Source organism: Podarcis vaucheri (genome assembly GCF_965113315.1).
Source record: "Podarcis vaucheri genome assembly, chromosome: 3".
Lineage (NCBI taxonomy): Eukaryota > Metazoa > Chordata > Lepidosauria > Squamata > Lacertidae > Podarcis > Podarcis vaucheri.
The window spans coordinates 64,513,272-64,527,484 of NC_138761.1; the positions used below are offsets into that span (position 1 = coordinate 64,513,272).

The following is a 14,213-nucleotide window of genomic DNA, read 5'->3' on the forward strand; positions in this document are numbered from 1 at the left end:
ATATGAACACTTAGACTATTTCTCTTGGTTGCACCTGCTTTTTAGTCAACTTGCAATTTACAGAGCAAAGTGAGTAATGCAGAAATGGGTAATTTTTTGCTTTCTATATTGGTTGGCCCTTGTATCTGTGTGGATAGTGTCATTAGATTGTTTCGTCACAATATTGCTCTTGACATAGGTACTGTATATCTGGGTGGAGTCAGGAGTTTCTTATATGCATGCTTGAGAAAGAGAGAAGATAAAGTTCTCATTTATCTTCCTAACATGTGTGTCCTCTAAGCCTTCCATGACAGTATCTGAGAATATTTTGTATTACAAACTTTTCATGAAGGGCTTTGATTTTTATCATGAAGTTCAGCCAAGGTGCCAAAATTTAGGTGTAACTTATATCCCCTTTAGTAAAATTATAGGGTGGGAAAGGAACAAAGGATAATTTAGGTAGTTTTACTCAAATTGCAGGGAGATGAGGTATACCCTCTGGGCTGTCTACCTGGCCTCAAATTCTGTGTTGTACCTCCTAGCCCCTGTTGCCATCAGCATCCCAGCCTTATCATCTTGTTTTCAATTGATACTGAGTATGTTAATTGTCATTCCACAAAATGGGAATAGCATCAGTAGCTAACAAGGGCAGTAGAGAGATTTGTGGAGACCAGGCATGCCAGCTCTATAGGGCCAAGGTGTCTTTGGCCCCCTCAATGTTGAGGGGGCCAAGGAGGCTGAGCGTGGAGCCAAGCATGGCTTGTGCTCCTCTTGAGTGTGAGAGAGAAGCCGCCAGCCATTGAAACCACATTGTACTGGGCCCCATGTTTGGTTTCCTCCTGATGATGCAACATTATGTGTGTGTGATGTCACACATGTGTGCTGGGCACATGATGTCACACACACGCCACACACACTGGACCCCCTCAGTCTTGGGTGCAAGATAGTGCCTCTAGTGTGGAAAAAGACAGTTTTGATAGGTGGATAAGAAAATATTGGCTGTCCTCATGTGAACCATAGATTGAGCAACAGAGATCAGATCCAATCACTGCCCTGAGGCAGGATCCTTCTTACAGCAGCCGCCAATTTTTGCATCATATATTCATCCTTACGTCCAGATTAGTGTTGGTAAATATGGTGACTGTTAACAGCCTGAATTCCCTCCACCATTATGCGTAGTAAATTGTCTAGCTTAAATGTGAGGCTGCTAGACCCAAAATTAGAGTATTACCCTCTTTGTTGTTATTTAATAAAACATAAAATAATTGCTATGTTCCTTAGCTCAATTTCATTATCTCATATCCTTTCCTAATGCAAGGCCTGCTCTAAGAGAGCATTTCGTCATATGCTTCCAATAAATTTACTTGGAGATTCTTCTGTGGGAATGCATGGAGAATTCTACTGGACTCTGTAGCAGTCCAACTTATGGGACAGTGCGACCTGCCTGACATTGTGGGGAAAGGACTGAAAAGTCATTCCCTGGTCTTCTCTGCACCTACAATTCTACAGAGATCTTCATATCTGTAAGGGGAAAATACAAGGACCTTTCCATGAGATTACTAAGGAATCATTTAATGGGTGTGTCAGATGCTAAATATATTTGATTCTAATCTCTAATTAAAATGTTGGCTTTTATTGCTCTTAGATTTTGATGTAACAGGTCTTTCTTCATTATAGCTGGGAGCTCTGTATTCTGTTTTTTTAAACACCTCTGAATTCAGCAACCAAAAGATCCAGCCTCTGTTACTGAAATCATAAATGTGTGTATTTTATATTATATGTGTGATGCTGGAAAATTGGGGTAGCGAGGGGTTTAAGAAGTATTTGTTCCAGTATTCCTTCCAGGGGCTTCAGAACCGAGGCCAGATCTCTTATGATACTAGAGGCAAAGGGTTCTTTGGGCTAAGGAAACAGTGTGCTTCAGTTTTTCCTTGACCAGTTGCTCATTGCATTGCAGATCAGGGTTGACAAATCCAGTGGTGGCCGCTGGCAGAGGAAGGGGGGTACAGTAGGTGCGGCCCACCCCGGGTGTCATCCCTGAGGGGGGTGACATCTCCGTCCTGCCCACCTGGGACGCTCGCTGCGGGTGGCGCCCCGCACTGCCTCATTTACTCTAAATAGACTAGCCTCCCAGGCCTCTCTATCTGGCCCTTGGAATTCTCCCCAGGCCACACCCCCCCCTCAGAAAAAGGTCTGAGTGGGTTTAGAAACAAGCCTACTGTACAAGGCAAAATTTACTTGCATTTCTCTATTCACTTCTGCCTCCGGCCCTGCCCACCACTGACACGTGGCCCTCAAAAGGCTGCCCAGATGGGGAGGTGGCCTTTGGGCTGAAAAAGGTTGCCCACCACAGGTGAATTTTCACAGGCTTGATTCAGAACAGTCTCAGTTAGATTTCTGCTAAGCATGCTCTTGAATGCCAGAATTTCTGGCGATAGTAGCTTTCTTAAAGGTAAAGGTAAAGGTACCCCTGCCCGAACGGGCCAGTCTTGACAGACTCTGGGGTTTGTGCGCCCATCTCACATCTATAGGCCGGGGGCCAGCGCTGTCCGGAGACACTTCCGGGTCACGTGGCCAGCGTGACAAGCTGCATCTGGCGAGCCAGCGCAGCACACGGAACGCCGTTTACCTTCCCGCTGGTAAGCGGTACCTATTTATCTACTTGCACCCGGGGGTGCTTTCGAACTGCTAGGTTGGCAGGCGCTGGGACCGAGCAGCGGGAGCGCACCCCGCCGCGGGGATTCGAACCGCCGACCTTTCGATCGGCAAGTCCTAGGCGCTGAGGCTTTAACCCACAGCGCCACCCGCGTCCCTTTCTTAGGTCCTTGCTATTTTTCACAGGACTCTACTACACAATCTAATGGCGCCAAACTAATTATGAGTGGGCGAGTGTTCATACTCCACTTTTGGGAACTTCTGGTGCCTAAAATCTGAAATTCACTATTTTCACCTGGCCTCATCCCTGTGCGGGTAGTGACACCTCCAGATCAGCAACCCCAACCCTCAAGCCAATTTTTCCACCTTCTACAAGACCCCACCAAATAAACAAAACAGCAGCAAATAACTAAATAAAATAGACACAGTGCTGAGTTGTATGGAGCTCAGCAGCCTGGTGGGAATGCAATTTGTCCCCTACCCCAGTCATCAAGTTAATCAATTGATGAGCAGAGATGGTGCACTAAGCCCCTTACTTAGCTGATCTGCACAGATCAACTGAGGAAGGGTAAGTACCTCTGTATATTTGAGGGTTTGGGGTTTCTTTTACAACCAAGAGGTATATAACTTTTATGAAATAAGTGTGTGTGTGTGTGTGTGTGTGTGTGTGTGTGTGTGTAAAGATTCTGCCCTGTGCCTCCAGCTTTTATTATAGAACTCCAGTGGCAAAGTTAAGAGTCAAAGCAAGACTTTTGCAAATACACCACCTGCAATATTTTGAAAACAGTGACTGCATAACTATTTTGTTGTCACTGTAACCATCACACTGTGCTTCCTTACACAGATGCCTCTTGCTCTGGGGGTAAGCATTATAAGCAGGGTCAGTCAGGGTGAGTCAGAAAGGTTACAGCTTTTTAGTTTAGAAAAAAGGCTAGTAAGGGGGCCTGATGGAGGCATATACGATTATGCATGGTATGGAGAAAATGAAAAGGGGGAAGTTTTCTGTTCTCATGATAATAGGACTTGAGACCATCCAAAGCTGAATGGTGGAAGACTGAGGACAGACAAAAGGGAGCACTTCTTTGCATGATGCATAGTTAATCTAATTCATTCCCACAAGATGTAGTGATGGCCACGAGACTGGATGGCTTTAAAAGAAGTTGACCATTTTTTAAAGGATGGAACAAACAGGAGGAGGTTATCAATGACTACTAGCCACAATGGCTGTGTTCTACCCCCAGTATCAGAGCAGTATGTCTCTGGATACCAGTTCCTGGGTATCACAAAGCAGGAGAGAATTGTTGCATTGCTTGCAGGATTCCTATAGCCACTGTGAGATTAGGATGCTGGACTAAATGGGCCTCTTCTAAATAGGCCTCATAAGAAGAGCAGGCCTCTTCTTATGTTCCTATATTCTTATGTAGTTTACCTCTTTGACACAAATAATATGAGTATTCAGCAGTAGTCTTTAAAATAGAATTGTGCCCTTTCTGCATCATTTATGTTTATTATTTAGGCTTATACAGGACAAAGATGTGACAGGGGAGAAAATTGGGTAACTGGAGCACACATAAACCTGTTAAGAATGAAGTTTTTTTCTCTCTCACAGGAGAAGTGTTTGCAAGATTGTGGGCAAGCGAGCTCTTTGAGGTGGTGCCATCTAATTACATATATAAATATCTTCCAGTGTTCAAATATTTGTGAGGAAATTTATTATGAGTGTGACTAATACCACTGGCTTAAGGGCTGGCAAAGTGCAGGTGGAGGTTGTGCAAGCTTTCCCATGGATATGTGCCAGTGCACCTGAATAATTTCAACCATTAGTTGAGAATCCAGGGAACTGATGAGCAGGTATCACCCAGAGCACTTAACCAAATGGTGTGTGTGTGTGTGTGTGTGTACAAGTTGACAGTTACTGAATTTCTGGTTATAACCATAACACACATTTGGGTGAATGAGGAGCAGCATGTCATTCTGGCGTGTGTTGCTAACAGAAGGGTTAGTTTTGGTCACCTCTTCTTGGATCCAATCTGATTTTTTTTCTTCTGTAGTGACAACTTAATGTAAGCCCTACATGTGATAACAGTTAAACCATATGCAAATTTTCCTCCTGCTGAAGTTGGTAATCTTTTCTGATTAAATGACCATCATGAAAAAAGCCATAACATGATGAAAGAAGGGTATGAAGTGATAGGTGCCAACATCTTTGAGTAGTCCTTGAATAAGTTAAAGAGCAGATTTGCCTCATGTGCCAGTTTGTGGACACAGGGACAAGACTGGGGGAAATCCCTTAAATACTTTGGGCTGTAGATATCTGAAGGGCTACATACTCCCATCTCACTGCGAGTCCTGAAACACCTGTTTCTGCTTATCAGAAGACTGATGCCACTATGATCCAAATCTCTGGATGACACTTCCCAGTGGTTTCGTATAGAATTAGTCCAAATGCTTCCCCCAAGCCATACCCACCTTGTATCAGATGTGGGGCGGGGCTCATTGGTACCTACAAACCCTAAAGCCTTTGCCCACACAGTTTTATTTCAAACCACATGGAAAAAGGAAAGCACTTTACCTGATCTCAAATGATTGACAGGTGGGTGTCAGATGACTGACAGGGAAGTTGGGGACGTCAGGATCCAACCCACCAGCTGGATCCCATTTCCCATCCCTGTTCTAGGCCAGCATTCTTATCTTCTTCACCAAACTGCACTAGAATTTGCAGAAGGGAGGCAGTATAGGGATTATCTTCCTTTTAAAAAAAAATAAAAGTTTTTTTAAAGATGTTTCCTTCCTTAGAGCTATGCACATAGCATCTACAAAAAGAAAAGAAAAAAGATGAAGCCATACATATTGAAAAGATTAGTGTGAGCTTGGTAGTCAGTCTAATAATACATGCAAAAAGACCCAAAATGACAAATAAACCCTTTTAAAAATATACTGTAGTGAGCTGGAATAAAATAAACAGCAAGATGTGTGTTGCCAGGAAGTCATATGATCAAAGAGAATACACTGAATAGCTTATATCTATTCTTTCAGATAAAATGAGTAGTTCAATGCAGAGGTGTTGTGATCACTTCTGGTGGGGGGAAAACTTTGTATGCATGACTCAAAGATTCAATGGCTAGGAAAGACAGTGCTGGTTTTAAATAATAGTGTCAGTTCTGCGTGCGAGGTGGTATGTGGTCATTGCTTGCAGTATCTTTCCAAATCATTTGAATGGAAATATTGGATTAGCTAACCTTGTGTCAGGTCTGTTAGTTAGATAAACTCTCCAACTGTTCCTGACTGAAAGATGCATAGCTGGGACTGAAAGCAGCTGCTGCTTTTTTATTCAAGTTTTTGTGAACTGCCTTACCATCATCATGTTTTTAAAAAAATATAAAATAAAATGATTTATTAGACTGAAAGGGGATAACAAGCAAAAATTTCACAGCTTTGTCTTTTCACAGGGAGCTTCATCCCAGTAGGAAATCCTTTTTGCCGAAGCCCGTCAGCTGGACTACACACGGTAAGCAGCTCAGTATTCCTTTTTCTTTTTGCATATAACATTTTTTTAAAAAAACTTTTAAAAATCCTTCTTCAAAAGTTATCATTGTACAGGAGCTTTCTTATCCTTCCGTTCAGTCATAAAAGACCTGCCTTCCACAGAATCATTGTCCATGTAGGCTTTCTGGCTCCCGCAGTTGCTCTCTGAACAAAAGATCCACGATCAGCTTTGTGTACTATGCTTGTAAAACTCATTGCAATTAGGTATGCCTAGATCGCAACTTTCTATCCTTAGGATGTCTTTAGATACATAGTTGTGGAGAATAAGGAAAAGTGGACACTGAACTTGTATGCTAATTCTTTGTACTTTCAATTGAGACAGAGAGAGATTGACTCTAATTGAACTTTTGCTCATTGATTGTCTTATATTAAGCAGCATGGTTGCCACTTGTGTAATGTGTAGACTGAAATCTTAGTTGTACTTTGGGTTTTATTTACTTTAAAATAATAAAGAACCAGAGTTGTGAGCAGGGACGTTATTGTTAAACAAGATCACCTCATTTTAACCAATTGGTCTCCCAAAGGTTTCCCATACTTATCTCTTTATACACACACACACATATTATTATTATTATTATTATTATTATTATTATTATTATACACACACACATGATGACCATTTTTTTTTTGTATGGGATATGAGTTAAATTGTGTTGGGTTATTAACTCCTTTGTTACCCGTATCCAAAGATCATGACTAAGATTAAGGTGCTTCCTTTCCAGCTGTGAGTCTTTCAAAATAGCTATCATACTTTGTCCCTCACCTTCTTCTGTTCCCTCCTTCACAAAATGCAGTGGCATAAATAATTCAGCACTTAATTACAGCAATCACATAACTGGAGTGCCCTCCCCACCAATTCATTTCAGACCCGGGGAACAGCTTTGCTCATTCCCATCTTAAAGCACATATTTTCCTCTAATGTGGGCAAACATCTCAACCAGAGTGCACTAGGGACCTCTCATCATGCTCAAGAGAGGCTCTGGATTGGAGATGTTGATTTATTTATTTTTAAGCTTTTGTTTACTGGTTTTCCAAGCTTCTTGTGCCCCTGGATAAAGGCATGATTTATATCTATAAGCTGTTTTTTCCCTCAATTAGTGCAGAAACTAATTTTCTGGCTACATTGGCTCACAAATTCCTGAGTGAGAATTACTTTCAGATATACCAGCCCAGAATAGCTGAAACCAAAGAGGGAAACGTAAAGATGGGAAATTCATTATGGTATTCGTTAACTTTTTTATGGTGCTGGTAGAAAACTTCTAACAGTATGTAAATTGACATCCTTTAAAGTTGAAAGTGAAGTGTTTCTGATTAAAGAGAAATGGATCAAAATAGTTTTGGAGTGTGTTTGAATAATCTTAGCAGTTGAATTATGTCACCTACTTTACAATTCATCCCTTTTTTAAAATCCCTGTAGGCTTTGTCGAAGCAGCTGTGTTTGCGTTTCTTTTTTGTGTTTGTACATTGCAGGACTCAGTAAAGTGCATCCTGGCACAGCTTTTCCTCTAGGCAGATTATAGATTCCCATGCTCATTAAATACTTAAAGGACTATAATCAAATCAGGATCATAGTCTTCTGAAAACCCAGGAAAGCAACAGTAGTAGCACCAGCAGTAATTTAATGATCTATGCCGTAGAAAGACCAACACATGACAGTAGTTTAGTTACTTTTTACAGGAGTTACTTATTCTGTTGGTCCTTTTTCTTATCAATTGTTTATAATCTGAATTTTTCTTCCCAACTTAAAACCTGACATTACATGCAAGTTCTGTCACTGTGAGCTTAGTTGCTTTAGACATCTCAGAACTCTATCTCTGTAATTTATCTGGACAATAGGAATAATACTGTTTGGTTTCACAGAGCTGTTGTGAGGGTAATTGAATAAAATATTGTAAAAAGCACTTTCTATTTCTATATAAATTCTATTTGTTTTTTTGTTATTGTTGTTTTTACTGGTCATATCGTAGGTTTTATAATTATGTCAAGCTACCAGTTTCCAGTTTGAGTATCTTAAGCAGGATATTTGTTAATAGTGAAAGTAGGTGTCCAGTTGTGCCACAGACCTCTGCTTCCTCAAACAGGGCCTATCCTTCCTCCCCATTCCTTGCAGGCCCTATGCATCCCTAATACCTTCCACTGAGAATTAGGAGACCGCCCTGGAGTGGATTGGTAGGGTGCAAGAACATAAGGGGCAAAAGTGAATTCTCATTACATATGATGACATGACACTGTATCTCACCCAATAATTGCCTCCTAAGGCTGCAGCCTTCTTTTCCTTGAAGGGTGTTTTAGGGGCCATTGGGTTTTTCAGATCTCCTTCTCAAAACATAGACAGAGAGGTTGGCCCTTGGAGAGGGAGATCTGACCTTGTAAGTTTCCTTAGTGAGGCTGTGAAAAGCACCACAGCAGGCGTTCCTCTGATATTTCAGGGGGCTAAAGGGAGGTAGGTTGGGTTAGGCTAGGCTATGGATCCAAAGCCCTCCTGTTCCCCAAAAAGCCACCAGAGCAGAGTTTGGGCTGCTATAGTTTATTTACCTACCATTGGAATCAAAGGGAGGAAAACTTTTCTGACCCCATTTTGGGAACTTTCCCCCCATGGAAAGAGGGAACAAGAAAAGCTGGAGCTTATATATTATGGTTTGTCAACTGCTTTTGGTTCTCCATCCTTCAGCCGCTTTGAATTGCTTGTGCTCCTTTTACTTATCTGTTTAATAAAGTAAGGAATACTCTTTGGACAGCTGTTATAGGGCGTCGTCCTCACAAAGCGACTTGCATTAAATACACTTAAAAATCACATTTTTAAAAAATAAACAAACCTTTTAAAACCAATTCCAAGAGAGTATGAAACAATGTAAAGGAATCACTTGCAACAAATGAGTAGCTATGGCTCATTTGAAAGTCTGCACTGTAGGGGCAATACGTGATTCAGTATATTCATTCCATCCCCATCTATAAGAACCTTAATTCTTGTCTTTGATCTGTTTCTACAAGAAGCAGAGAGAACCTAAACATTACAGCATAGTTACATTTTCACCATGCTGTTCAAGAACCCTGTGCATGTAACCAAAGGTATACCAGCTTGTCCAGTGCTATTCAGTCTTCCTCGTTCAGCTTAATTTTGAGGGGAAGCTTGAAATATACAAAAGGATATGTTCCCAGCCATTCCCAGCTTCTCAGGATGTATGGGAAACTTTTGCTCCACATCCAAAGGAAAGTGCTGAATTGGGATGGAGATGTAGAGTTCAGTAGTTCTCAACTTGTTCCATAGCTGGAAGATATGCCATCTGCCAGAGGCTTGCCCGCTCTGAAATTTAATTCTGACCCTAACCAAATAGTTCAAAATGTCTGTGGACTCTTCTGTATGTTTTAAACTAATATGGGAAACAAACAAGCCCCGCGGTAGGTAGGGATTAGAGCAGTAAAAAAGTAACTTGTATCCTTAATGAAGTTTATCTTTGAGATTTAAAGTTGCACAACATTCATAATTTGCTGTGATAATTATTTTAATATAAAGTCCTGGAAATTAAATAACCTGTTACACATTTGCAATAAAGTAAAATTCCATGTGCAGCTTCACTATCAACATGTTTGTTTGTTTGTTTACAATCTCTTACCTGCACTTCATGACTAAAAGTAATACTAAAGGGGGCTAGAACAAGCTTCAAAGCAGAGACATTATAAAAGAGTGAAATAAGTAAAATATAGCACAACAGAGAATCTCTTCAGCAAAAGAATCTGGAAATATCCCAGAATAAATATATTTGTTCAATTTTTGAGCTCCTCAAGGCAACTGAGTCTTCCATTCTCCATCTGGAAGCTGGTCTCTGTTCAGTAAAGGACCAGAGTGCCTATCTTTGCCATTAGGTATTGGCTAAAATTTAAAAAGTGGGATCAGGCCCATTTTAGTACTTTCTGCTTTCAATGAGATGTTGACGTGCATGACCTCTCTTTTGGCATTCTGAGCTCATTAGACTTTGAGATTGCATCTTGCCACGTGAAATCTCATATTTTAAAGCATGATTTTTGTGCTAATCTCACTTCTGCCTGTCTGTCCAAATGTGCCCCTTGGTATGCCAAACTACCCGTTCAGACTCCTTGTCCTCACTATGTAACCAGCATCACAAATGTCAAATGGAGCAGTTGCAGTCTATGCACTGCCATAATTGAAGGGTGTTACCACCAGATTCCTTATGAAGAGAGAGCTTGCCCATGTGGAAGTAATGTGCCTGAAGATTTACCCTACTACTTACTGATTTGTCTAATCTATGAGGACTTAAGAGCAGCCTTGTTCAAAGATTTAAACCTCCCAGTTGAGAGATTGATTGGGTAACTGATTAATTGTTATTAGGGAGCAAGTCCCCCTACACTTCTGTCTTGCTTTTAGAGCAACAATTTAAAGGAAAAAAGTTTGTGGGGATAAGTTAAGAATTTGCTCCCCTAAAGAATTTATCTGACAGAATGTCTGGTTTAAATTATCATATTAACTATGTAATCTATTCTGTTTTATGTATTTTGCTTTTTTGTAATGGCTTCAGCAACACAAATAATAGTTGTAAATGTTGCTGAACTCCAACTCACATGAGCCACAGCCAATCTGCTCAATGATCAGGGTGGATGGGAGGTGCAGTCTAACAACATCCAGAGGGCCATCGGTTCCCAGTTCATGGTCTACAGTGATGAAGTGGTTCTCCAGGTTTTCAGACCGATTTTATATGACATCTGCTCAAACCTCTGTCTAAATTGCCTATGACATGGAGACATCTATATTACCTTGTAGACAGGGGTATATATGCCTATCATAATGGGTGCTGTGTTGCACAATCTTGTTGCCATCTCTACATGCTGGCCTGTGTTTTATGGCATAGGAGCCAATGAAAAGGAGGTAACCCTGAATCCATTTCTCTGTGTGGCCAACTGGTGCAAGTAAACCTTCCATCTGGAGACAGCAGCTATGAAGAAGGGTTTAAAATGGCCCTTTGTGCATTTGAGTATTCCTTAAGTTTGTAAGCCTTAAGTCCACAGACCTTAGGAAAGCCTGAGCTAAATTTAGTGACATGCTTACTCTCCAGTCATCATTGTTCCTTATTTGCTGATTTTTCAGTTTACCAAATTGTCTCTAGATGCCTTCCATGGACAGGTTTTGTGAAATTAAGAAGTAGAAATGATACACTAATCACCGTTAAGTCCTTAAATGGAGGCTATGTATCATCCCAATTCCAACAATTGAAAAGTAAAACACTTATTTCTTTAGGTGGAAGCACTTTGTATCCACATATTAATAAAGCTTTAATAAAACATCTGGAAGCATTCAAAATATCCCTGGGCATGCTGAAGTTTTTAATCTATTATTTCCTAAAGCTTACCTCAGCTCAAGGAAGTTTGATGGGGCCTTTGGAGAGCTCATAAATATCTTTTTGAAAAGAATTATAATGAGAATAGTAATCATCATCATCACCATGACTCATCACTGAGTAACAAGAGCCACTCCTTCCCTTTGGGTAAAACTCACTGCCTTGACAGTGTTGCTACTCTACAAATGCTCATGTCAAGGAATGAAGAGCCAAGAATAGGCTCAAACTTGCCCTTTCTGGATGGCTGCACTGAGAAATGACAATTAGGTAAATCCACTGGTTCTCTGCTATAAGAGCCAAACCAGGCCTGATTTGTGTGTTTAAACCTGGATCAGCTGCAGTTCATTAGAAAGACTGAAAGGCGTGGTTTGAACAGCAAAAAGGGGTGCATGGGCGAGGAGCACAAAACTTCCTCTTCCTTGCAGGATGTAGCTTACCGTCCTTCAGCTTCTTTCAATAAGTGTTTTCCCTCCCTCCCCCCCTCCCAAAAAGGCTCGCTTTCTAGTATTAAAGCCCAGCTGAGGGTAATATTCTTTTATGGCTGCAGGGTGGCAAGACATGAACAAGGGGAGGGTTCAGCAGCCCTCGTCTCCCTGATCTTTTGCTGATCAAACCACCCCCACTGCATTTTCTATGGGTGCAGGTCGAAGCACAGATTTGCCACCATCACTCTATTTTACCTAACTGAGATCTAGTATTCCCAAATTATAATTTTTTATTTTATTTATATCCTACCCTTCCTCCCTGAGAACCCCAGAGTGGCAAACACTAAAGCAATAACATAAAGGAATTAAAAATAAATTAAAGCCCCATTTAAAACATTTAAAAATAAGGTTTTAAAAAATGCAAAACAGTCACATACCCTCACAGGTAATAAATTCAAGGTTGCTGAGATCTTCCAGTCATCAAATACCTTGGAGACTCCACTATTGCCCTACCCCCTCCGTGCTGGCCTGAAGCTTGCTAACTAATTCCTCCTCCCTCCATTGGAAACAATCAGAGCAGGCCATAACTGTGGCTAGTCCACACCTCTCACCCTGGGCAGCAGAAGCCAGCAGGGTTTGGAAGGGGTATACAAGCCACAACTTTATACCACTCCCCACCTGCATTAATGCAATCTATTCCTGTTAAATACAGTGATACCTCAGGTTAAGAACTTAATTCATTCTGTAGGTGCGTTCTTAACCTGAAACTGTACTTAACGTGAGGTACCACTTTAGCTAATGGGGCCTCCCGCTGCCTCTGTGCGATTTCTGTTCTTATCCTGAAGCAAAGTTCTTAACCTGTGGTACTATTTCTGGGTTAGCGCAGTCTGTAACCTGAAGCGTCTGTAACCTGAGGTACCACTGTAATTTCTTCCAGAATGCTGAGTTTCCAACAGCACCCCATGTGAGAGGAGACACTAGTTCCGGTTCAGTCTCTGTCCAAGAAACAGTAAGTGCCAGGCAACTTTTAAAATCTATTTTCTCTATTGTGTGTTGATTTTTCATTTTAGCAATTGTTACATTTTAGAAGCACTTGTTACAAGTGCTTCTAAAATGAAGTGTTCTTCAACACTTGTTTTAGGAATACATTGCCTCAATTGTATATAAAATGGAATTATGAAAACAGTGGTGTACACTTTTAAGTATTTCTTTAAAATCAGTTACATTGGATGGATAGGGGCCATTGTGTACCAAAGGAGAAGGCTCTACTACAACTCCCCTTCCACAAATCCCATTCTCCTGCAAATGGAACAAAATTGTTGGATGTCACCCATCGGATATAACAAATTCTTTAACGCTCAGCTATTCATCAAGTGAGCAAACAAGCAAACTTTTCTTGTCACTAAGCTTCTGGATTCTCTTCTTCAAAATAATGAACTGATGTTGGGAATTATATTCTAATAACTCCAGTGACAGAGAGAGCATGTATAGTGTTCCTTTATTATTATGCATTCCATTGAGCCTTTCGTCAGATTTTTATTTTTACCTTAGGTGCCCTGTAAGGTTTTCTAGTTGTTGCTGAAGATTTATTAATATTTGCAAAAGAGATTATTAGGTAACATATATTTTGCAATTATTTAATGGAATGACATCCTGCCTTTTGGAAAGTTTTTTTTTTTTTTGGTGGGGGGGAATCCCCATAAGTACTATGTCATAAATTCCATCTTCATCTTTTTTTGCTATCTAGTTTCCTCTTACAATACAGATGTTCTCAGTAGTGGCAAAGGGTTATCAGTGAGCAAAAACAATTCTGTCTTCCCACAGCCACTCATGAAGAACCATCACATGATAGCTGCTTTTCATTACACCATTGGTGAGATTGCACACTTCACCCAAAGAATCCTGTTATTGCAATGCCATCAAGAAGTCACCTAAATAAAAATGGGTTTGCGGTGATGTCCCAACACTGGGCTTCTCTACATGGAAAAGGCATTTTTGATAAGATGTAATGCAGTGTAAAAATATACAACATGCCACGGGAATTCATTTGTGAATTGATCTAAATGCGAGCTTGCAGTGACATAGTCAAAGTTTGGGGGGGGGGTTTCTGTTTTGATTTGCTGCAGGTAAGTGGATTCTTAAACGCACATAGTTTCCATGCATTATGATTTAAGGACGCCCACAGCACAAAGTAGCTTGTCATGTGCAGCAGCCTTTAAAAATGCAGATCAAATGGATTGCTCTGCTAAACTCATCA

General features: G+C 40.8%; 1 protein-coding gene and 1 long non-coding RNA gene across 7 annotated transcripts in view; one reads left to right on the forward strand and one right to left on the reverse strand.

Moving 5' to 3' along the window:
• The window catches only part of AHI1 (Abelson helper integration site 1), a 64,301-nt gene that overhangs the window by 43,389 nt on the left and 6,699 nt on the right, over positions 1-14,213 (forward strand). For all 6 annotated transcript variants that reach the window (XR_014217755.1, XM_082215893.1, XM_082215889.1 and 3 more), the window contains exons 20-21: positions 6,084-6,142; positions 12,894-12,965. Coding sequence is in view for 5 of the 6 variants with exons in the window: in XM_082215893.1 (XP_082072019.1) it covers positions 6,084-6,142; positions 12,894-12,965 (131 nt within the window). In the remaining variant the exon portion in view is untranslated. The remainder of the gene's footprint in view (positions 1-6,083; positions 6,143-12,893; positions 12,966-14,213) is intronic.
• Positions 1-14,213, reverse strand: part of LOC309528511 — an 82,566-nt gene that overhangs the window by 25,521 nt on the left and 42,832 nt on the right. The gene's annotated exons all lie outside the window — the stretch shown is intronic.